The following is a 24,262-nucleotide window of genomic DNA, read 5'->3' on the forward strand; positions in this document are numbered from 1 at the left end:
AGCAACCAAGCAGGAGTAAGTTTCTCGTCCCTCAGTTTCCCTCTAGCACCTTCCTCCTCATTGGCAGCATTTATCAGGGAGCCAGCTGTCAAAGGAGAAACATGGTGATAGAGATCCTGCCTTCTTTTCTTTTTTTGAGACGGAGGTTTGCTCTTGTTGCCCACGCTGGAGTGTAATGGTGCCATCTCAGATCACTGCAACCTCCTCTGCCTCCCGGGTTCAAGTGATTTTCCTGCCTCAGCCTTCTGAGTAGCTGGGATTACAGGCACCCACCACCACGCCTGGCTAGTTTGTTGTATTTTTAGTAGATCTGGAGTTTCACCATGTTGGCCAGGCTGGTCTTAAACTCCTGACCTCAGGTGATCCATCACCCTTGACCTCCCAAAGTGCTGGGATTACGGGTGTGAACCACATGCCCAGCCCAAGAGATCCTGCCTTCTATGCTCACAAAGTAGAGCATAGAAAGGTGGATTTGGGTCAGGTGCAATAGCTCACAGCTGTAATACCAGTACTTTGGGAGGCTGAGGGAGGAGGAGACCTTAAAGCCAGGAGTTTGAGACCAGCCCGGGCAACATAACAAGACCCCATATCTACAAAAATAATAATTTAAAAAATTAGGCAGGCGTGGTGGTGCATTCCTATAGTCCCAGCTACTTGGGATGGATGAGGCAGGAGGATTGCTTGAGCCCAGGAGTTCAAGGCTGTAGTGAGCTGTTGCACTGGTGCACTCCAGCCTGGGCAACAGAGCAAGACCATGTCTCAAAACAAACCCCAAAATAGAAAGATGAATTTGGATCTGAGGGACAATAACTTAGTAACCAGCACAGTTTACCCATTTGGCTACTCAGCATTCATATATACCCTTCTATAGATCCTGACACTTTCATACAAGAACTGTAACAATGTTATGTTTTTACCTAACAAGATACAACTGTCCTTCATCAAAAACTAGGACTTTCTCGTCTGTTCCTCAAAAGGAGGGACACAAAGTCTCAATGGCCATCCCTGGATGATGATCAAAATATCCATCTCTGGGCATTTTTTTTTTTTTTGAGATTCTCTATTTTCTTTCTTCAAGAGAATAATCTACGGAGGCAGGGCTGGCTTCTATCCTGTTTTTCGTTGTACATACCTCGATGCTTACCAGGCATTAACAGATATTTTCTAAATCAATAAATAATGGTCTCTTGTTTTTCTCCTTTCCCCAAACAAACTTATTCCTTAAAATCACTAAGTCATATGGTAGCCTATGTACCCCTGCAAAAACCCAATGAATGGGGCTTAAGGGAGATATTTCTACTTTATTTACATTTCTGTCTCCATTTTAATTTTTAGATTTTCTTTGTGTATTTCATGGACTTCAAGACAGTAACATAAGAAATGCATTTTCGAAAGAAAGAGAGAGAAAGGAAGGAGGTGGGGAGGGAGGGAGGGAAGGAGGGAAGAAGGAGAAATAAAGATACCAGTGTTTTTACTTAGCATTGCTTGGAATTTTCACTGTAGGCATCCAGCACTGTGTTAGTTTTAAAGTTTAATCTAGTATTAGAAGTGAAGTCATTTTTTTAAAAAGAATCTAGACAGTGAGAGATAAAATGTAATATGAATTGTATTCAATGATAGACAGTCTGGAAGTGTTTTCATATTTGGCCATAGAATTTGGCAATTTTTGTTCATTTATTTGCACATGGTTCTGTCTAATGTTCTGTACAACAGCAAATAAAACAATCAAGAGAAACTGAAAAGCTCTTCTACTTTGCTGTTTCATGCTACTACTTAATCCCCTTCCTCTCAAATCTCTGCCCTTCGATCCCTGTTAGAAAAGGCTATTGCCTCCCAAATTGAGAGAGAACACAGCAGGAGAAGTGAAGAGGGAAAGAATCTCAGATTTTCTCTCAGCTTCTGCTCTGTTGCTAGTATAAATAATAGTAATATCATAACCTATTTTAATAAAGTAGATGACATCACTTTTAACTTGCTGGAAACAACCACAATCAGAGTTAGAATTCAAAAGAGAAACAAGGAAAACTATTTTGCAAATTGCATGACAGAAAAATGATTAATATCCAGGATATATAAAGAGTTCTTACAAGTCAATAAGAAAAATACAAATGTCCCTACAGGATAATGGGCTAATATAAGAATGAGGAATATTTAAAAAATAAATGAACACTAAGCATATAAAATATGCTCAATTTTACCAAAATCAGAGAAATGCAAATGAAAACAATGAAATTCCCAAATTCTCTCTTCCTTGCCTGTATGGCAAAAATTGAAGAATTAGATAATATATATAACTCTTCATTATATATATTATATATATAATATACCCTGTAAGGAAGGATTCACTAGAGAGCAGGAAGATACTTTTAAACTCACTTGGAGGGAATGTAAAATGGTAAAGACCTTTTAAAGACCATTTGACAGGATCTGTTAAAATTTTAAATGCACGTACCCTTTGAGCCTCTATATTTATGTATACTAGAGATTTATTCATTCAGAACATGAAAAGGCATGAAAAAGCATGTACCAAGATACTGCTCCTCCTCCTTCTTTTTCTTTCTTCCTACTGGAAATGTATCAGTAGTAATGGTAGCAGTAGTAAATTGAGTAAACAAAAAATGCTATATTCATCCTACTATGACAGAATGAGAAGACAATATGCCCTGGAGTTCATTACATATCAGGACATGTGTGGCTACATTTTGTTTATTTATTTATTATTATTATTATTTTTTGAGATGGAGTCTCACTCTGTCACCCAGGCTGGAGTGCATTGGCTCACTGCAACCTCCGCCTCCCAGGTTCAAGCAATTCTCCTGCCTCAGCCTCCTGAGCAGCTGAGATTACAGGCGTGTGCCACCACGCCCAGCTAATTTTTGTATTTTTAGTAGAGACAGCATTTCACCATGTTGGTCAGGCTGGTGTCGAACTCCTGACCTTGTGATCCACCCACCTTGGCCTCCCAAAGTGCTGGTATTACAGTCCTGAGCCACCACGCCCGGCCATTTTGTTTATTTTTTAAACTGCTGCATAGTATTCCCTGGGATGGGTATACTCTAATTTATTTCACTACCTCCAACTTGATGGAGATATGTGTGTGTGTGAACGTATAGGAATGCATGACCATCTTCCAGGCATGGTGGTGTGCGCCTCAAGTCCCAGCTAATCCAGAGACTAAAGCAGGAGAATTACCTGAGTCCAGGAGTTTGAAGCTGTGGTGCACCATGATCATGCCTGTGAATAGCCATTGCACTCCAGCCTGGGCAACATAGCAAGACCTTGTCTCTGAAAACAATTTTTCTTTTTTTCTGAGACGGGTTTTCGCTCTTGTTGCCCAGGCTGGAGTGCAATGGCGCAATCTCGGCTCACCGCAACCTCCTCCTCCTGGGTTCAAGCCGTTCTCCTACCTCAGCCTTCTGAGTAGCTGGGATTACAGGCATGCGCCAGCATGGCCAGCTAATTTTGTAAATTTTTTTCAGTAGAGACGGAGTTTCTCCGTGTTGGTCAGGCTGGTCTCAAATTCCTGACCTCAGGTGATCCGCCCGCCTCAGCCTCCCAAAGTGCTGGGATTACAGGCATGAGCCACCATGCCCGGCCTTAAAAATTGTTTTTTATTTTTAGTTAGAAAAAAAGGAAATGCATGAACATCAAACTTTTGAACAGTGGTTATCTCTGGGAGATGAAGTGAGATTTGATAGGGAGCAGTGTTAAAGAAGCTTTTCATTTTTTATTCTATTGATTCTATATGTGTCTGCTTGAAACTTTTGTTTTTTTCAAGACCGAGTCTTGCTCTGTAGCTAAGGCTTGAGTGCAGTGGCGTGATCTCGGCTCACTGCAGCCTCTACCTCCTGGGCTCAAGTGATCCTCCCACCTCAGCCTCCCAAGTAGCTGGGACTACGGGCATACGCCAACATAGCACTTTTTTTTTTTTTTTTTTTTTTTTAAGAAACGATCTCGCTGTGTTGCCCAGCTGGTTTTGGTCTTGAACTCCTGGGCTCAAGCAATCCTTCCGCCTTGACCTCTCAAGAGTGCTGGGACTGTAGATGTGAGCCACCTCGCCCAGCCCTGTTTGAAACTTCTAAGACAAAAACGTATTTACACTTTGTGAAATTAAATTTTTGATAATAGGACTCAGAAACTCAACCAGAAGAGATAATATAACGAATAAGCCAGCAAAAACAAGCCTCTCTCTTTATCCCCCTCCCACCCTCTTTTTGCCACAAGCCTCTCTCTTTATCTCCCTCCCACCCTCTTTTTGCCATTCAGTGTGAGGTGGGTGGAACCTGATCACCCCAGCAACCTTCTCACTTCCTCAAACGGCAGCAAGAATCCTTGTAACAACTACTCTAAAAATAGGATGTGCACAGTTATATTGAGTCAAGAAAGCCTTAAAAAAGGCATCCTTCAGGAATGAATCGTGAAGCAAGGTACCGTACGTGATGCTAGAATAGGAGAATAATGGTCCTGACAGTCCCCTAGTCTCATACATGAGGTCCTTGGCTACTCAGTCAGGGGTATTTTTCCTTGAGAGGTGACGCAAGAGATGTGGGGGATAACTGAATTCCTGTACAGTTAACCCTTCCATGGATTATGTACTTTTTGGATTATTTCTAGCACCTTCTAAATCCTAAAGGGATTTTCCCCTACTGTTCAGCATTCTTCTGAGTCATCTCCCAACCTTCTTCAGTTGGTAGTTCAAGGAATGTAAATTAGTTTTCTATTAGCCTAAACAAACATAATTGGAAAGGAAAATCCCTTGAGGCAAAGAACACCTATCAAAGCCAAACAAATTACCTCTGACCATTGTAATCAGGGAAATAAATGAGGAACCAATGTAATTATCTTTTTCATCGCTAGAGAAAGTGTTTTAATGTTTTCTTTTATAGATTTCTTCAGTATTTTATCATCCTGATGTTCTTTTATATTTGTGTTAAATCACTCATTCTGCAACGTGAGCCCATTCTCTTTTGAGGGCAGCAGGAAAGTGGATGAGCTAGCCTCATTTATTCTAAATGCACTTTCCATCCTTGTCAATGTACAAACATGGTAATTTTATGCGCATTTCTTTTTATAGTTACTTAACCCACATACATATTATTTTTAACATCACTGTGACATTTTCTAATAGTAGCTGCCATGTCTACAATGAGTCATGTACTCTATTAGGAATTTTATACATATATTATTGTATTTAATCCTCTCAACCACCCTACAAGGTAGATGTAATTATCGCTAATGTATAAATGAGGAAATCGAGGCTGACATATTTTTGATGAGTAAAAGAACTAATAGAATATTGGGAGTGAGACAGCAAATTGTCTTATTCTGAAGCCCACCATCAACCCATAATGCCCTGCTTTCCCCTATCATGTTGTTATATTATGGTTTGTTTAGCTGATTCCCTACTACTAGGCATTTTGAGTTATCTTTGATTTTGTGGCAGCCATAATATCTTATGAAAATTTTTTGTGACCATAATCATCCTGGGTCTCAACGTAGCTTAGCCTCGCCAGACTCACATAGCACTGCCCAAATGTCATTTTAGAATGAATTCCAGGCCTGATGTGGTGGCACATCCCAGCCACTCAGGAGGCTGAGGTGGGAGGATCCCTCGAGCCCAGGAGGTTGAGGCTGTAGTGAGCTAGGATTGCACCACTGTACTCCAACCTGGGTGACAGAGTGAGAGCCTGTCTCTAAAAAAACAGAATGAAATAAAAAATAAATAAAATGAATTCCAATCTTCATTTTGTCTCTTTCAAAGAAAACAGGAAATCCAGTTCAAAACTCATAGCCATACTCCTCCAGTCTTCCTTCACTCCCGAGCTCTCCCACACTAGCTACTGTAGAGGCTACTATCACCCCTGTGACTCCCATCAAGCCAGTTTTCCAACTGTTCTCCCTCTCTCTCTTCTCACCTTCTTTTTGGCTCTTTATTTCATAGATCAATTCAGCTTCTGGGGCCAGTTCCTCTGGCCTTAGCCATTCTGGCCTGATTTCTCTCTACTCATTCTCCTGAGAACCCATCCGAAAGAGCTGGGAAAAAAGTCTCCTTTTTTTTTTTGAGACAGAGTCTTGCTCTGTTGCTCAGGCTGGAGTGCAGTAGCTGGGATTACAGGCGCCCGCCACCATGCCTGGCTAATTTTTTTTTTTTTTTAAGTAGAGATGGGGTTTCACTGTGTTAGCCAGGATGGTCTCGATCTCCTGACTTCGTGATCTACCTGCCTCGACCTCCTGAAGTGCTGGGATTACAGGCGTGAGCCACTGCGCCCAGCCAGAAGTCTCCTTTTATGGCAGTTGGAGATACGGCTTGTATAGAAACGGGGCTAGAAGTCAGGGAACACTCACATATGAATCAGTTTTATTCCCGTGGTCTTCGCAGTTAAAGTTTCTGTTTTTTCATTTTAGGATCCCCCTCCTCCCCACCACAGTGATAGTCTCCAAAGTGAGATTTGTGGGTCATTGAATAAATCTATAATAGTGGATAGTTTTAATTAGGAAGTATTTCTACTGTTATTCTACTGTTAATTTTTTTTTTTTTTTTTTTTTTTTGAGATGAAGTTTTTGCTCTTGTTGCCCAGGTTGGAGTGCAATGGCACGATCTTGGCTCACTGCAACTTCCGCCTCTCGGGTTCAAGCAGTTCTCCTGCCTCAGACTCCTGAATAGCTGGGATTACAGGCATGTACCACCATGCCCAGCTAATTTTGTGTTTTCAATAGAGATGGGGTTTCTCCATGTTGGTCAGGCTGGTCTCGAACTCCTGACCTCACGTGATCCACTGGCCTCGGCCTCCCAAAGTGCTGGGATTACAGGCATGAGCCACCGAGCCTCTACTGTTAAAATTTATGGAAGGCCATTGTTTTGGACTGAGCTCCTATACTAGGCCCCAACAGACCAAACCAACCCGGAATGGAGGCACTCTCACATAATCAAACTGAACTTTAAAAAGGGCCAGTTTAAATTAAAAATGAAAAACAGGACCAAACAAACAAACAAACCCAAAACAGGAGATTCACAGCCACCAATCTGAAGGGTCCCAGTTTATCTGAGCTGGCATAAGAAAGTCTTATGTGTTAATCTTATGAGGAAAGTAACTCTGAAATAATCAATCCACTTTTTGTTCCTTATTTCTCCTTTTTTAAAATTTACTTTATTATTATTATTTTTCTCTGACAGGGTCTCTCTCTGTTGCCCAGGCCAGAGTACAATGGCATGACCACAGCTCACTGCAGACTCTACCACCTGGGCTCAAGCAATTCTCCCACCTCAACCTCCCGAGTTTCTGAGACCACAGTTGTACACCACCATACCCAGCTAACTTTTTACTCTTTTGTACAGATGGGGTGTTGCTCAGGCTGGTTTCGAATTCCTGGGCTCAAGAGATTCTCCTACCTCTGCCTCCCAAAGTGCTGAGATTACAGACATGAGCCACCGCACTGGGCCTATTTCTGCTTTCTTCAACCCTTTTCCAACCCTGAAGCCAACCAACCTCCTCTGCTCAACTCTGAGGACCTGCTGTCTGTTCTTTTGATGGGATGCTGCCTGATTCATGAATCGCTAATAAAAGCCAATTAGATCTTTAAATGCAATTTGTTGACATTTTGTTTTTTAACACTATTAATTAAAAAAAAATCAAGTTGACCCTTGAGAAGCCAAAAAGAAAAAAAAAACAAATTAAATTTAAAATATATTGTATAACTATAATGAAGTTAACTTGTTGTAATGCTTGCAAAAAATAAATTTTTCCTTTACATGCCTTTTTAGGTAGTCAGTGTATTTTATGATTACGACTAAACGATTATAAACAGATTATAAAATTCTGTTTATAGTCAGGTGCGGTGGCTCACGCCTGTAGTCTCAGCACTTTGGGAGGCCAAGGTGGTTGGATCACGAGGTCAGAAGTTCGAGACCAACCTGACCAACATGGTGAAACCTTGTCTCTACTAAAAATACTAAAGTTAGCCAGGTGCGGTGGTGCGTGCCTGTAATCCCAGCTACTTGGGAGGCTGAGGCCGGAGAATCGCTTGAACCCACAAAGTGGAGGTTGCAGTGAGCCGAGATTGCACCACTGCACTCCAGTCTGGGCGACACAGCGAGACTCCATGTCAAAAAAAAAAAAAAAAAGTCTGTTTATAACTGTACTGAATATCTATATCTGAAATGCAATGATATACAAAAATACAGCCAGCTGAAACTTCCCTATTTTCTCTTCCCCAATGGGCCAGGGAAGAAAAGAGATTTAGACTTCCAGTGAAGTGGCTCACTGAGCTGGTAGGTGTTCTTTCCTTCCTCTCTTTTGGTTTTGGGCAGTCCCAAGGTGCTCATCCTTGGTCATTCCCTGATCTTGGGTGTTGTTCAGGGCAATCTCTGAGGAAAATTGTGAGGTAGCCAATTGTTGGACGTACCCTGGCTTCCTTTGGCATTCACTTCCTCTCTTCAAGTCCTCCTTTATCAACACATCCTCTCCGATCATATCAGTCATTTACATACTAGTGAGAATTGACTCCAATATACTTTCCTTCCCAGGGATATTTGCTTATAATACTTTATCTCCAATTGTGAATACAAGGGTTTGTTTCTGGTCCTGCCGTTTTAAGCACTGATGGGGTAATGCAGAAACTATTTGCGGGGAGGAGCTGTGCAGTTATTTTCCCTTAAAATTGTCTTTTATAAGCAGATATATTCTCAGTTTATGAATATGGGCAGCTCCCAATTTATTGTTCATATGTGACTGCAAGTTTTGAGGTCACATGCACTTCTGTGTACACACTTAGGTCATGCACATGCTCCCATATAAATGTGAGAGAAGACAGGTGGCAAAGCATGGAATTTGCTGATTAGGGAAATAAATACTTGATTTGCACTAGAAATAAGTTACTAAACTCCCTTTCTGTGCCATTGTCATCTCTTACTTGTAATGAATCTGCTATCAGACTAAACCTGGAGCTTTTTACATTTTGCTTTCTTTTGTTTTTCCAGTTTGACAAATGGACAGACTCTCAGAGAAGAAGAATCCTCACAGGCCTGTTGGAGCGCTGCTCGCTGTCCCAGCAAAAGTTCTGCTGTCGAAAGCTTCAAGAGAAAATTCCAGCAGAAGCCCTGGACTTTACAACCAAGCTTCCAAGGGTGTTATCTTTATACATCTTTTCTTTCCTGGACCCCCGGAGCCTCTGTCGTTGTGCACAGGTAAAGGCAAGGAAGGGGTATGTGGTGTTTTCTGAGAACAGCCTTAGGAAACTTGAAACTAGAAGTAGTTAAGGGGAAACACACACATACACACACACATATACACACATACACACAAACACAGACATATACACAAACACACTCATATACACACATACACACAAACACAGACATATACACAAACACACTCATATACACACATACACACACACAAATGTACACACACACACACATAAACACACATACACACATACAAACATATACACATACAATTACACACAAATACAAATACAAACACACACAAACACATACACACAAACACAAATACACACACACATATACACACATACACACATACAAACATACACACACAAATACATATGCATACAAACACACTTGAACACACATACACATACACAGACATACAGATAAACACAAACATACACATACATACACAAACACACATATACACACACACACGAAACTAAGAAAGATGGGAAGATCAGTATGTTCGTACATTTGTATTAACCTTCACCATCTTTGCGTCCAACTCTGTTTAGAACTCAAATGGGGAAAAAAGTATAGGCCACATTAGTATACAACAAAGAAGTATTAGCTAGTTGGGGAATTACATATACATGTAAGAAATGGTTCGTCAGCAGGATGGTCTTATACTGTACGGCATTCAGTTGCAATAAAGTCCTCAATTGTACAGTGCAGGTCATTCATGAATAAAAAAGCTCAAAATAAGGACCTAATGAGATATGTACAAAAGAGAATGAGACTAAAAGAGATCCAAGTAGGCAGGTGTGCTCATACAGGCCTTAGAAAAGGAGGTGATTGTTATTATTTTTTTCCTTTACAAGTAATTCCGTCCTGTATTAAAATGAAGTTAAATTATTTTAGATATAAAACTGGTAGTCATTTTGTTGAGTCTTTTCATAGAGTCTGGCAAGACTGGAAATTACCCGCCAGTGTGCATTCATATATGTGTGACATGTTAACTTGAGTTTTTAAAATTAAGAAAATGAATGCAGGAGGAAAGATGGATCTGGGTGTGGTGGCTCACACCTGTAATCCCAGCACTTTGGGAGGCCAAGGTGGGAGGATTGTCTGAGCCTAGGAGATCAAGACTAACCTGGGCAACATAGGGAGACCTCATCTTTACAAAACATTTTAAAATTAGGTGGGTGTGGTGGTGTGTGCCTGTGGTCCCAGCTACTTGGGAGGCTGAAGTGGGAGGATTACTTGAACCCAGAAGGTTGAGGCTTCAGTGAGCTGTGACTGTGCCACTACACTATAGCCTGGGCAACATAGTGAGACTCTGTCTCAAAAAAAAAAATGTATTATTCAATAAATGGTATAGGGACAATTGAGCAACTCTCTGGGAAAAAAAAATTAAGTAGTATAAAAGACAGATGAAACCAAAGGAAACCATTAAAGTCCTCAAAGAAAACAGGAAAGGATGTCAGTATTCCATCATACCCAAAAGTCTTAAAAGAAAATACACAATTTAAAATCTTGCTTCCTCCATTTTTTGTATCATGAGCAAGAATGAAGAAAGCAGATTTTTAAACTGTGACTATAAAAATTAAAATATTCTTCATGGAACAGAACACCATAAATAAATCCAAACAGTAGGCAGGGAAAAAAAATCGATTGCATGCAAGGGCTAATTTCTTTATTTTTTTTTAAAGAGCTCTTATAAATCTATATTAAGGAAAAAAAAAAAAAAGACCAACAACCCAGGAGAAAAATGAGCAAAGGAAATGAACAAGTAATCTACAGAAAAAGGAATACAGATGTCTCTAGAATATGTAAGATGCTTAGCCTCATTCTGGCATGCCATCTTTCATGACTCAGATTGAGATTTGTTTTAAATGATAATATTCTATATTGGTGAGGATGTGGGAAAGCAAGAACTTTCATATATTGCTGGTAGATAAATTGATGTAACCACCATGGAGAACCATTGGGCAGTGTTAGCATTTCAAATAAAAATTCCCTTTGCCCCAGCAGTTCCACTTCTTGGAATTTGTCTGATGGGTATCCTGCAACGTGGTAAAAGCCACACTTGTATAAGAATATTGCACGATTCTCTGTCCTAGCAATAGGTTGGAAACAATGAAAATATCTACCAGGAGGGACTGGGTAAATAAACTGCAACTATCTCCAAGATATGTCATTGGTTAAAAAAAAAAAAAAGCAGAGGTGTAGAACTATCCTACCACATTTTGAAAAGAATAAAGAATATATACAGCCAGGCACAGTGGCTTGCCTGTAATCCCAGCACTTCGGGAGACCAAGGCTGGCGAATGCTTGAGGCCAAGAGTTTGAGACTGGCCTGGGCATTATGACGAGACCCCCATCTCCACAAAAAATACAAAAATTAGCCAGGTGTGGTGGCCCATGACCATAGTCCCAACTACTTGGGAGGCTGAGGTGGGAGGATCGCTGGAGCCCAGGTGTTTAAAGCTGCAGTGAGCCAAGATTGCAGCACTGTACTCTAGAGCCTGGGCAACATAGCAAGACCCTGTCTCTACAAAAGTTAAGAATTAGCCAGGTCACGCTGGGCGTGGCAGCTCATGCCTGTAATCCCAGCACTTTGGGAGGCCGAGGTGGGCGGATCACGAGATCAGGAGATCGAGACCATCCTGGCTAACACAGTGAAACCCCATCTCTACTAAAAATACAAAAAATTAGCCGGGCGTGGTAGCGGTCACCTGTAGTCCCAGCTACTCGGGAGGCTGAGGTAGGAGAATGGTGTGAACCTGGGAGGTGGAGCTTGCAGTGAGCTGAGATCGCGCCACTGCACTCCAGCCTGGGCGACAGAGTGAGACTCCATCTCAAAAAAAAAAAAAACAAAAAAAAAACTTAGGTCAGCCAGGTGCGGAGGTGACTCACACCTGTAATCCTAGCACTTTAGGAGGCCAAGGTGGGCAGATCACTTGAGGTCAGGAGTTTGAGACCAGCCTAGCCAGTATGGAGAAAACTCATCTCTATTATAAATGCAAAAAGTAGCCCTGTGTGGTGGTGCACACCTGTACCTACACCCAGCTACTTGGGGGGCATGAGGCAGGAGGGTTGCTTGAATCTGGGAGGAGGAGGCTGCAGTGAGCTGAGATCATGCCACTGCATTCTAGCCTGGGTCACAAAGTGAGACCCTGTCTCAAAAAAAAAAAGAAAGAAAGAAAGAAAGAAAAAATTAGCCAGGTATGGTGACATGTGCCTAGAGTTCCAGCTACTTGAGAGACTAAGTAAGGCAGGAGGATTGCTTGAGCCTGGGGGTTGAAGGCTGCAGTAAGCTATGATCATGCCTCTGCACTCCAGCCTGAGCAACAGGGTGAGACCCTGTCTCAAAAATACATATATATGTTTGTTACTATATACCTAGAATATTCAAGAATTATTTACCAGAAACTGGTAACAGTGGTCTCATCCAAGGAGAAGAATGGGTGACTGGGGGATAGTGATGGGAGAGGGACTTCCTTTGTTTCTTTGAATTTGGTATTAATATGCACATACCTATTCCAAAAATGATTTTTTTTTTGAGATGAAGTCTTGTTCTGTTGCTCAGGCTGGAGTGCAGTGGCACAATCTCGGCTCACTGCAACCTCTGCCTCCCGGGTTCAAGCGATTCTCCTGCCTCAGCCTCTCGAGTAGCTGTGATTACAGCATGCGCTACCATGTCTGGCTAATGTTTGTATTTTTAGTAGAGACAGGGTTTTACCATGTTGGCTAGGCTGGTCTCAAACTCCTGACTTCAAGTGATCCACTCACTTTGACCTCCAGGGGTGCTGCGATTACAGGTGTGAGGCATCACACCTGGCCTGAAATGACTTTTTAAAAGAGCATAGCAATCTGGATGCCCAGTAATAAGAGGGTATCATACAGCCATATATGATGCATTATTATTATTATTATTATTATTATTATTTTGAGACAGAGTCTTGCTCTCGTCTCCCAGACTGGAGTGCAATGACTCGATCTTGGCTCACTGCAACCTCCGCCCCACCAGGTTCAAGCGATTCTCCTGCCTCAGCCTCCCGAGTAGCTGGGATTACAGGCGCGTGTCACCACACCCAGCTAATTTTTGTATTTTTAGGAAAGACAGGTTTTGCCATGTTGGCCAGGCAGGTCTGGAACTCCTGACCTCAGGTGATCCATCTGCCTCGGCCTCTCAAAGTGCTGGGATTACAAGCTTGAGCCACTGCACCTGGCCTATGATGCATTATTGTGCAACCATTAGTAAACATGTTTTGGAAGAACAGAGATGTTATAATATTTAAAATGAAAAAATATTTTAAGTTGTATATAGGGTTTCCTGATTTTCTTTTGTATATACTTCAAATAAAGACTGAAAGGAAAAGAACTGTAGCAGGTTGTCAATAATGGTCATCTCTGATTAATGGGGTCATGGGTTAAACTTCTCAGAATTTTTCATTTTCCACAAGGATAATATTATTATTAGAAGGAAATGTTATTTGAAATAGCTAATTCTATCATCTGTATGCACTGTAAGACATAATTTCTCCTCACTACTGACTGTGGGGAAAACACAGACCATATTCTTCAGCTCAATTTAAAGTAAACCATATAAAGTCCCTGCTGTTTTAAAAAGATGGAAGGTTGTGGAGGAACTGTGTCCTGTAGATTTGAAAGGTCTTACTTACCTTTCAATTCTCTTCATTCCTCTCTACCTTTAAACAAACAAAATAACACAAAAAACACAAAAAACAAAAACTATATTTGCCTTGGGAAGAAAAACAACTTAAGTACTCAGGTCAAAACATTATCTAAAGAAGAGGAGAAACCCTTAGATAGGCGTGGTGCATGCCTGTAATCCCAGCTACTCGGGAGGCTGAGGCAGGAGAATGGCTTGATCCCGGGAGGCGGAAGTTGCAGTGAGCGAAGATTGCGCCACTGCACTCCAGCCTGGGCAACAAGAGCAAAACTGTCTCAAAAAAAAAAAAAAAAAAAAAAAGAAGAATAAGGAGAAAAGGAATGAAAATTGAGACTTTTCTCCCCCTTCCCTTTCCCAAAAACTCCATCTCCCCATTGAATTCTGAGTGAATTTACCATACGGAGATGAGGTTGGTGTTGTTTCATTTCTGGGTCAAACAAACTAAATGTGATTTCTGTTGCTGCCTATAGGGCTCTATCAAATCCTTAACTTTTTCCTCCTTCCCTAACCTTTCCTGAATTTATTATTTCTTCTAATTGTGCCCTACTCTTTCCTCAACGTCTCATCTTCTGCACATAAAACAATACTAAACATAGGAGGAACTCAATAAATGGTGAGTGGAAGTGGGGAGGCAGAGAGGGATAGAAAAATAGGTGTGTGGACAGCAAGGCCATTACGGAGTGTTCCCTTTTGGGGGTGAAGGGGCACTCAAAAATTATTAATTATTTAATTAATCTTGAAAAAGAGGCCAGTTTTCTAAGGGTGAAATTTGGGCTTGAAGGTTATATGTCATCTTTGCAACTCTTACAAAGACACTGAATCCCTCGTTTCAGCTTTATATGTGAACTTGATCCTAGTTTCTGGCAAGACTTATTCAAACCCTTGGGTAAATTATTATAAATATTGCTACACATAGTAGGGCCATCTCTGCCATTTGCTGGATGGGTGGGATTAGCCATAATGCTCTGGAACTGGTATGTACAGAATAAATGCTTTCTGCTTTGTGGAATCCTAAAGGCTCTATACATCACATGGTATCAGTGATTATATTCCATTATAAAATTTATATTTAGTGAAATTGAAAGAATGGAGGTGATATGGTTTGGCTATGTCCCCACCCAAGTCTCATCTTGAATTGTAGCTCCCATAATTCCCACATGTTGTGGGAGGAACCCAGGGGGAGAAAATTGAATCATGGGGATGGTTTCCCCCATACTGTTCTCATGGTAGTGAGTCACTCTTATGAGATCTGATAGTTTTATAAAGGTTTCCCCTTTTGCTTGGCTTTCGTTCCATCTTGCCTGCCGCCATGTAAGACATGACTTTTGCCTTCCACCATGATTGTGAGGCCTCCCCAGCCACATGGAACTACGAGTCCATTAAACCTCTTTCTCTTTATAGATTACCCAGTCTTGGTATGTTTTTATCAGCAATGTGAAAACAGACTAATGTAGGAGGGAAAAGGAAGCACACCATGAAAAGAATAAATAAAGTGCAGACCCAAGTTTATATAATCCTTATACAACTTTTATATGACCTTTGGAAACCTCTGGAAAGTTCCAAAGTCTATCTGAGCCCCAATTTCCTCATTGGCAATATGAGAGTAATAATTGTACTTACCTCCCTAGGTTGCTATGAAGATAATTAATAGGTGCTCCATAAATATTAATTGACTCTGATTCTAAATCTGAATTAGAATTTAAAGCAAATGCTAATTTACTTTAAATCTGCCTGGGTAGGAAACACTTCAGGACCATTTAAGCTATGGTTTGGAGGCAAAGGACAAAAAAAGTTATCTCAGGCCCAGGATGACAGTTCAAACCCTAGAGAAAGTGGGCATATAAACTGAGGGGGTTGTTCGATTTGGTTTTGTTTAATTGTAATTGTTTTTCCAGGTGTGCTGGCATTGGAAGAACCTAGCCGAGCTGGATCAGCTCTGGATGCTGAAATGTTTACGGTTTAACTGGTACATCAATTTCTCTCCAACTCCTTTTGAGCAGGGGATCTGGAAGAAGCACTATATTCAAATGGTGAAAGAACTTCATGTTACCAAGCCTAAGGTGAATTTTAGACAAAAAGCCGCAAGCTTGCAAACATTGACTCTTTGCAAATTCTAGAACTAAGAATAAAGGATCAGATTGGGGAAGGGAGGTAGTTCAAAGGACATATACTATGATTTCAAAATTATCCTTTCCTGAGATTTGATAGTTGTTTTCAAGACATTCATGTTAGCTGAGAGCCCTCATTTGCCACGCCCAAACCACAGTTGCATCCAGGCGGTTAGGACCACGGAACTTTTTTCTCTGTCCAGGTCCCTGGTTTATGTGTCTCTGACAGTGACATCAGACGGTTCTTATATGGGAACTCTGTGGGTAATGTGAAGTATTTGTTACCTATGGGTCTTCAAGTTTTACTTTACTAATTCAAATTTTCTGTGATTGTACCAGGTGAGCTGAAGTTTATTTTTGTATCGTTTATAAGGAAAAGTTTTCTAATAAATGAGTCATCAGGGAAGGGCCCCATGGGCATATTAGAATTCTTAGTTTTTGCTAGGAACTAAGCAATGTAGAGCATTTACATATATTAATAAAAAGTAAATAATTCAAGAATAATGTTTTCTAGTGGCTTCCTATGCATTCTAACCAATGCTTATATTCATTCGTATAGTCCCAGCTAATGAGATAATTTATGGGAAAATTTTATGAGCCCTTTGTTTATAGTATTATCTATACACATGCAGAGTTGTGCATAATTTTGTACAATAGATGAGTTCCTGAAAAATTATGTGTAAATTACATTTTTAAAATGATTTTTAAAACCACAGGGGTATTAAAGCTAGTGAAAAAAACAGCAATGAATCCTGTTAAAATTGGAGAATCCTTTTGAAATATGAACAGTCAACTCCTAGCTTGCTTATTTCAGTTTAGGCTTTATTGTGTTTTCTTGAAATAGGCTCCATCTACACTTAATACAGTAATAAACTATGCATAATTAATATTGTTACAATTGCAATGATAAAAGTCTTTCTGATTTCAGTAGTTGGTATGCTCCATGAGGATTTCTTTTAAAAAGAGAGTTTTAAGTGAAGCATTTTTAAAGTTCTCTTGAAAATTCCCGTAGCTCTGACTCCTTTCCTAGTGAGACTTCTCCTGCATCTCATTCTCAGGAAGCAATAGTGGAAGCTCAGGCTGTTCAGGGGCAGAGGAGAGAAAAGTGATTAACCAACTAGTAAAATGAAAAGTTGTGAGTTATATATATATATACACGTGTGTGTGTGTGTGTATATATATATATATATACACACACACGTGTGTGTGTGTGTGTATATATATATATAAAAAACTGACTTTGGGGCCAGGCACAGTGATTTATGCCTATAATCCCAGCACTTTGGGAGGCCATGGCAGGAGGATTGCTTGAGGCCAGGAGTTTGAGACCAACTTATATAACATAGGAAGACCCTGTCTCTACAGAAAATTTAAAAATTAGCTGGGTGCAGTAGCACACTCTTGCAGTTCCAGCTACTTGGGAGGCTGAGTTGGGAGGATCACTTGAGCTCAGAAGGTTGAGGCTGCAGTGTGCTGTGGTTGTGCCACACTCCAGCCTGGGTGACAGTGCAAGACTGTGTCTCAAAAAAAAAAAAAAAAAAATTAGTTGGGCGTGGTGGCATGCACCTGTAATCCCAACTACTCAGGAGGCTGAGGCAGGAGGATCACTTGAACCTGGGAGCTGGAGGTTGCAGTGAGCTGAGATCGAGCCACTGTACTACATCCTGGGCGATAGAGCAAGACTGTCTCAAAAAAAAAAAAAAATCAATGTAATTCACGAAATAAAAGAGAAAAAAGTGCATGTTTCAGCAGCACATATACTAAAATTGGAACGATTCAGAGAAGACATGCAAATTCATGAAGCAGTCCGTATTTTTTTAAAGAGAGGAAAGATATATGACCACTTCAATATATCCAAACAAAAGCATTTAACAAAATTCAACATCTATTCATGATTAGGAAAATTCTCAAAAAGACTCCAGGCGATGTGAACAAAAATTTTGTTTACTTAATACAAATAAGTTATCACAGGTTTCACTATTACCTATTTTGTTAAAGTGTAAGCATTTTGTACTATACAGAATTAATGATTTTTTACATATGACTACTAGCATTTATGCCTAAAATTTCCCCTGAAGTTATTTTTTATTATCATATATTATTTATTCCCAGCAGTATTAAACTAGACCTCTTCCAGCAAAAACAGATTTAATTCAATATAAGCTCAGGGAAATGAAATGAATGTCCATTCTGAACGAGACTTGCACAAAATACTGAATACTAAACCAATAATGAGCTATCAATTTTGTAAATATGAAATGTCTTCTTAATCTGCTTCTAGGTTACAGTCATTCATTGAATAAACAAATTTCACTCTGTCGCCCAGGCTAGAGTGCAGTGGCGCGATCTCGACTCACTGCAACCTCTGCCTCCGGGGTTCAAGCGATTCTCCTGCCTCAGCCTCCCAAGTAGCTGGGATTACAGGCATGCGCCACCACGCCTGGCTAATTTTTTTGTATTTTCGGTAGAGACGGGGTTTCACCATGTTGGCCAGACTGGTCTCGAACTCCTGACCTCACATGATCCACCCTCCTCAGCCTCCCAAAGTGCTGGGATTACAGGCATGAGCCATCACGCCCAGCCTGAATAAATATTTATTAAACACTGTTGTGAGCTAGGTGCTAAACATAGAAAGACCCCAGCCCTGCTTTCACAGAGCCTAGTCTAGTAGCCCAGGACATAGAAAAATAAACAAATAATTACAACACTGAGTACTAAAGCGTTATCCAACAGAATTGTATACAAAGAGCTGTTGAAACAAGGATGAGAAACTAACTGATTATGCTTGGAGGAACTGAGGAATTTCTTGATTTTCACCAACAATGGAAGCAAACTGATTTACCAAGCAAAGCTTCCTTAATCTCTTAATGAACAAAAATTAAGCCCTTAGTGGCTTCTCAACTTACCAATAGTACTTTCCTTAGGCTACAACCACATAAAAACATTATGAATTTCACAGACACGAGACAGGCTTTCAGTTTTGGAGATTAAAGCAGAAGTATTCTTTGGGAGTGGTTGAGGTTTTGATAATTGATAAAATTTCTAGTCTACGTCTCTACAACTCAAAGTTGTTTCTATAAGTTGTTTCTATGTGTTAGAGGTCATGAGAGCTGGAGTACTTTTTTGGGGGAATGTGTACTTTTTATGAGTAAATTAGCTGCAGTTGTGACAAACTAGACAATGGTATGGTAGAAGAGTAGGATAGGGAGGTCTTATATATGGGCTTGAAGCAAGACAGTTCTGTATTCAAATTCTGGCCCTCCAACTTACTACTTTTGTAGTAGTGGGCAAATTAATTAGTTTGTTCTATATTCTATTTCCTCTTCTGCAAAACAGAAGTAGTAATGATTACCTTATAGAGTTATTGTGAAGGTTAAACAATATAATGCATGAAAACTGCCTGAGACAGTGCCTGCAACATGGCAAGTACTCCTGGAGTGGTGGCTGCTATAATCATTGTCACCATGGTAATGGTATAGGACGTTCAATATATTCTTTGTTTTATTGTTGTTGTTGTTATTATACGGTGTGGTTTTGTTTTTTGTTTGTTTGTTTTTTGAGATGGAGTCTCGCTCTTGTCACCCAGCCTGGAGTGCAATGGCACGATCTTGGCTCACTGCAACCTCCGCCTTACAGGTTCAAGTGATTCTCCTGCCTCAGCCTCGCGAATGGCTGGGACTACAGGCGCCCGCCACCCTGCCCAGCTAATTTTTGTATTTTTAGTAGAGATGGGGTTTACCATGTTGGCCAGGCTGGTCTCGAACTCCTGACCTCAGGTAATCCGCCTGCCTTGGCCTTCCAAAGTGCTGGGATTATGGACGTGAGCTACCACACCCAGCGTATTATGGTGTTTTGAGAACATAATTAACTTTCTTCTTCTAGACACCCCCAAAGGATGGATTTGTAATCGCTGACGTTCAACTAGTTACAAGCAATTCTCCAGAGGAAAAACAGTCCCCTTTATCAGCTTTTCGGTCCTCTTCCTCTTTAAGAAAGAAGAATAACTCAGGGCAGAAAGCACTTCCACCCTGGCGATCTTCTGATAAGCATCCAACAGATATCATTCGTTTTAATTACCTAGACAACTGTGACCCCTTGGAGACTGTCTGGCAAGGGTAAGAAGCTCCATGCTCTTCTCAACGTCTTTGTTTTTAGAAATAATTTATTGGCATTTCAGTATATGAAGAGATGAAAATAGAACTTACTGTGAAATACAAAAGTTTTTCAGTACATAGAAGCAAAAAGTAATAGAACAGGATACTAACCATTACTAGCAAATTTGCTCTATTGGTTACAGTATGTTTGCATTTTGTAATAGTAATGATTTAACATTACTTCTTCTAATTTTTTTTTTTTTTTTTTTTTTTTTTTTTTTTTTTTTTTTTGAGACATAGTCTCTGACGCTCGCCCAGGCTGGAGTGCAGTGGCGCAATCTCAGCTCACTGCAACCTCCACCTCCCAGGTTCAAGTGATTTTCCTGCTTCAGCCTCCCAAGTAGCTGGGACTACAGGCGGCTGCTACCATGCCCAGCTAATTTTTGTATTTTTAGTAGAGACAAAGGTTTCACCATGTTGACCAGGTTGGTCTTGAACTCCTGACCTCAGGTGATCCACACGCCTCGGCCTCCCAAAGTGCTGGGATCACAGGCATGAGCCACTGTGCCTGGCCTCTTCTAATATTTTAATATTAAATTGCAATCCAGCACCAAAGGGTTCATTCTAGCCGTTATTCTTTCTGTATTTGTACCTCCCTTTTCTGATGGTAAGAAACCTGACACTCATTAGATTTACTGATTGTATTTTCTATATATATATATGTATGTATGTATATACAATTATAAATAAATTCTGAAAGTAAAGCTGGGTAAGGTGGCATGTGTCTGTAATCCTAGCACTTTGGGAGGCCGAGGCAGGAGGATCACTCGAGCCTAGAAGTTTGAGACGAGCCTGGGCAACACAGCTAGACCCTATCTCAAAAAAAAAAAAAGAGAGAGGGAGAGATAGAGAGACAGAAAGAGAGAAAGAAAACAAAGAAAAAATATTTTTGGTTCTTTGACAAACACACCAGAAATCTCTTCATGAGTATCTTTCAAACCTAGAAACATCCTGTCAGGAGCCAGTAGGGCTCTAGTACAATATCTTAAGCTGAAAGTGACTCTTCAGCTCTCCCCAAAGATGTGGAATATGTGAAACAGCCTTGGATCTTTGAGGTTTCCTGGTGGAGCTCCTTTGTTGTTTATTAAAATATTATACTTGAAAGAAGAAGGCTGGGTGAGTGCAGGGATGGAGGTGCCTCTTTCTTGCTTAAATGTTTCCCTTAGTAAAAGGGCATTACCTTTCACTTCTAGATGAATTAAACACAAATCAAGGACCATTGGACTGGATTTGTCAAGGATTTAGGCCTTTTTTAAAAAGTGCTAAGCCTTTTAAAAAATTATTATTTTTTTTATTTTTTGTAGAATGGGATCTCATTATGTTGCCCAGGCTGGTCTCTAACTCCCAGACTGAAGTAATCAGACTCAAGTGAACCTCTCACCTCGCCGTCCCAAAGTGCTGGGATTACAGGCATGAGCCACCATGCCTGGCTAGTGGTTAGGTCTTCATAAGTTTTGGTGCCTACTGCTGGCATGATGGACAGCGCCAGCCCAGTATGAACCAGCACACAGGTACAAGAGAGGCTGAGGTATTACTCCACAGAGGTCCAATTTCAGAGGCACATAATTGAGATCAGAGTCCTGGGAATGGAGCAAGCCGGAGAGACTGAGCTGGAGTCAGGTTGGTGACAGAAAAATCAAGAGATAGTGCAAAGATTAAACAAATGAAACGGAGCAACCCTGAAGCTCATTTCCCCAAGTAGACCTGACACCCCAGACTTTTCACTCTCTTGATAGCATCTTTTAGGGCACAAAAGTTTTCAATTTTGATGAAGTCCAATTTGTCTAAATTTTTGGTGTCATATCCAAGAAATCATTGCCAAATCCAATGTCATGGCAATTTTCCTGTACATTTTCTTCTAAGAGTTTTGTGTTTTAGTTCCGCGGTTGAGGTCTTTGATCCATTTTGAGTTAATTTTTGCATATGGTATAAAGTTGGGGTCCAACCTCATTGTTTTGCATGTAGATATCCCGTTTCCCCAGCACCATTGTTGAAAAGACTGTCCTTTGCCCCACTGAATAGTCTTAGATGAAAGTCAATAGACCATATATGTAAGGGTTTTAACTCTGGGCTCCTTATTCTATTCTATTGTTCTCTATGTTGGTCTTTACACCAGTATGACACTGTTTTGATTATTGTAGCTCTGTAATAAATTTTAAAACCAGAAAGTGGGAGTCCCCCAATTTTGATCTTCTTTTTGGACATTTATGCAAATCACCCTTCTTTTTTGTTTTTTCTTTTCTTTTTTTTTTTTTTTTTTTTTTGAGACAGAGTCTTGCTCTGTCACCCAGACTGGAGTGCAGTGGCATGATCTCGGCTCACTGCAACCTCTGCCTCCTGGGTTCAAGCCATTCTCCTCCTCAGCCTCCCTAGTAGCTGGGATTACAGGTGCTCACCACCACGCCCAGCTAATTTTCGTATTTTTAGTAGGGACGGGGTTTCACCATGTTGGCCAGGCTGGTCTCGAACTCCTGACCTCTTGCTCTGCACACCTCAGCCTCCCAAAGTGCTGGGATTACAGGCATGAGCCATTGCGCCTGGCCCATATCACCCTTCTTTATTGGGCCAAGGGAGCTGAGCTGAGAGGTTGGAGTGAACTCCCAAAAAGATCAGGCCAGGTGTGGTGGCAAATACCTGTAATCCCAGAACTTTCGGTGGCTGAGGCAGAAATATCATCTGAGTCTAGGAGTTTGAGACCAGCCTGGGCAACATAGCAAGAACCTGTCTCTATAAAAATAAAATAAAATTTGCCAAATGTGATGGTGCATGCCCGTAGTCCCAGCTACTCAGGTTGAAATGGGAAGATTGCTTGAGCCCAGGAAGTGGAGGCTGCAGTGAGCCATGGTTGTGCCACTGCACTCCAGCCTGGGTGATGGAACAAGACCTTGTCTCAAGAAAAAAAAAAAAACAGAAGCCTACATAGCAATATACATGCATTTGATCTACATGTCACTTCAGCATTTTCTTTTCTTTTGTTTTCTCCATAGATTTCCCCTCTGTCCTTTTTTTTTTTCCTTGCAATTTATTTGTTATAGCTATCAGACCATTTATCCTGGAGAGCTTCTCACATTCTGGATTTTGTTGATTGCGCCGCCCACATGCATCTTAACAGGTTCTTCTGTCGCCTGTACCTGGCTATACTGAGAGTCAGACCTAGAGGCTTATGTATATACTGAACAGGGATATGTACTTCCGTCACAACGCCCATCATTTCTGGTTGTCTCTCTTGTGTTGGTAGCCATGGATACTCATCGCCTAGATCTATTACATCAGGCAAACTTTTCCTGTAAATGGCAAGGCAGGAAATATTTTAGTCTTTGCAGGGCATATGGTCTCTGTCACAGCTGCTCAACTCTGCCATTGTAGCCTGAATATAGTAATAGACGATGTGCAATAAATAAGCATGACTATGTTCCAATAAAACTTTACTTACAGAAACAGGTGGCAGACTGGCTTGAGCCTGTGGGCTGTGGTTGGAGGAGCCTTACTTTATCCTAATATATACAGGAGTTTTAGAAAACAAATGCTAATATTAAAGCAAGTGATATGATTACTGAAAACAGTTTGACTTCCCTGTCTGTGTTTTTATCTCTCAGATATATTCTATCAAGAATATTCAGACAAATTACTGCATTAAACTCACATGAAGTAACTCCTTTGTGTGTAGTAATGCCACCAACTCAATAGATAATATATATGTTTCATTTTGCTTTTCAGATTTTAGATATTTTTCAGTTCATTTTATTTTATGATTTTGAGAAAAAATTAGATGGTTCCAAAATTAAATACACAAAATAAGCTATACTTGGAGAAATCTAACTTTTGGTCCCTGTTCCTCCGTATTACTTGTTCCTTTTTTTTCTTTTCTTTCTTTTTTCCTTTTTGTTTGATTTAGGGTCTCACTCTGTTGCCCAGGCTAGAGCACAGTAGCGTAGTCATGGCTAACTGCAGCCTGGACCTCCAGGGCTCAAGCGATCCTCCCACCTTAGCCTTCTGAGTCACTGAAACTATAGGCATGCACCACCATGCCCAGCTAAATTTTTTAATTTTTTGTAGAGATAGGGTCTCACCGTGTTGCCCAGGTGGGTCTCAAACTCCTGCACTCAAGTTATCCTTCCCCCTCGCTTTCCAA

General features: G+C 40.7%; 1 protein-coding gene across 7 annotated transcripts in view; it reads left to right on the top strand.

Annotated features, from left to right (window-relative positions):
* The window catches only part of FBXO16 (F-box protein 16), a 162,402-nt gene that overhangs the window by 118,744 nt on the left and 19,396 nt on the right, over positions 1-24,262 (top strand). For 6 of the 7 annotated variants that reach the window (XM_050802539.1, XM_050802538.1, XM_050802536.1 and 3 more), the window contains 3 exons: positions 8,978-9,184; positions 15,764-15,928; positions 19,859-20,091. In XM_050802539.1, the coding sequence (XP_050658496.1) occupies positions 8,978-9,184; positions 15,764-15,928; positions 19,859-20,091 (605 nt within the window). Of the gene's footprint in view, positions 1-8,977; positions 9,185-15,763; positions 15,929-19,858; positions 20,092-21,434; positions 21,487-24,262 lie in introns of those variants that run through there. The other variant, XM_050802541.1, reaches the window with a different exon arrangement.

Source organism: Macaca thibetana, chromosome 8, assembly GCF_024542745.1.
Source record: "Macaca thibetana thibetana isolate TM-01 chromosome 8, ASM2454274v1, whole genome shotgun sequence".
Taxonomy (NCBI): Eukaryota; Metazoa; Chordata; class Mammalia; order Primates; family Cercopithecidae; genus Macaca; species Macaca thibetana.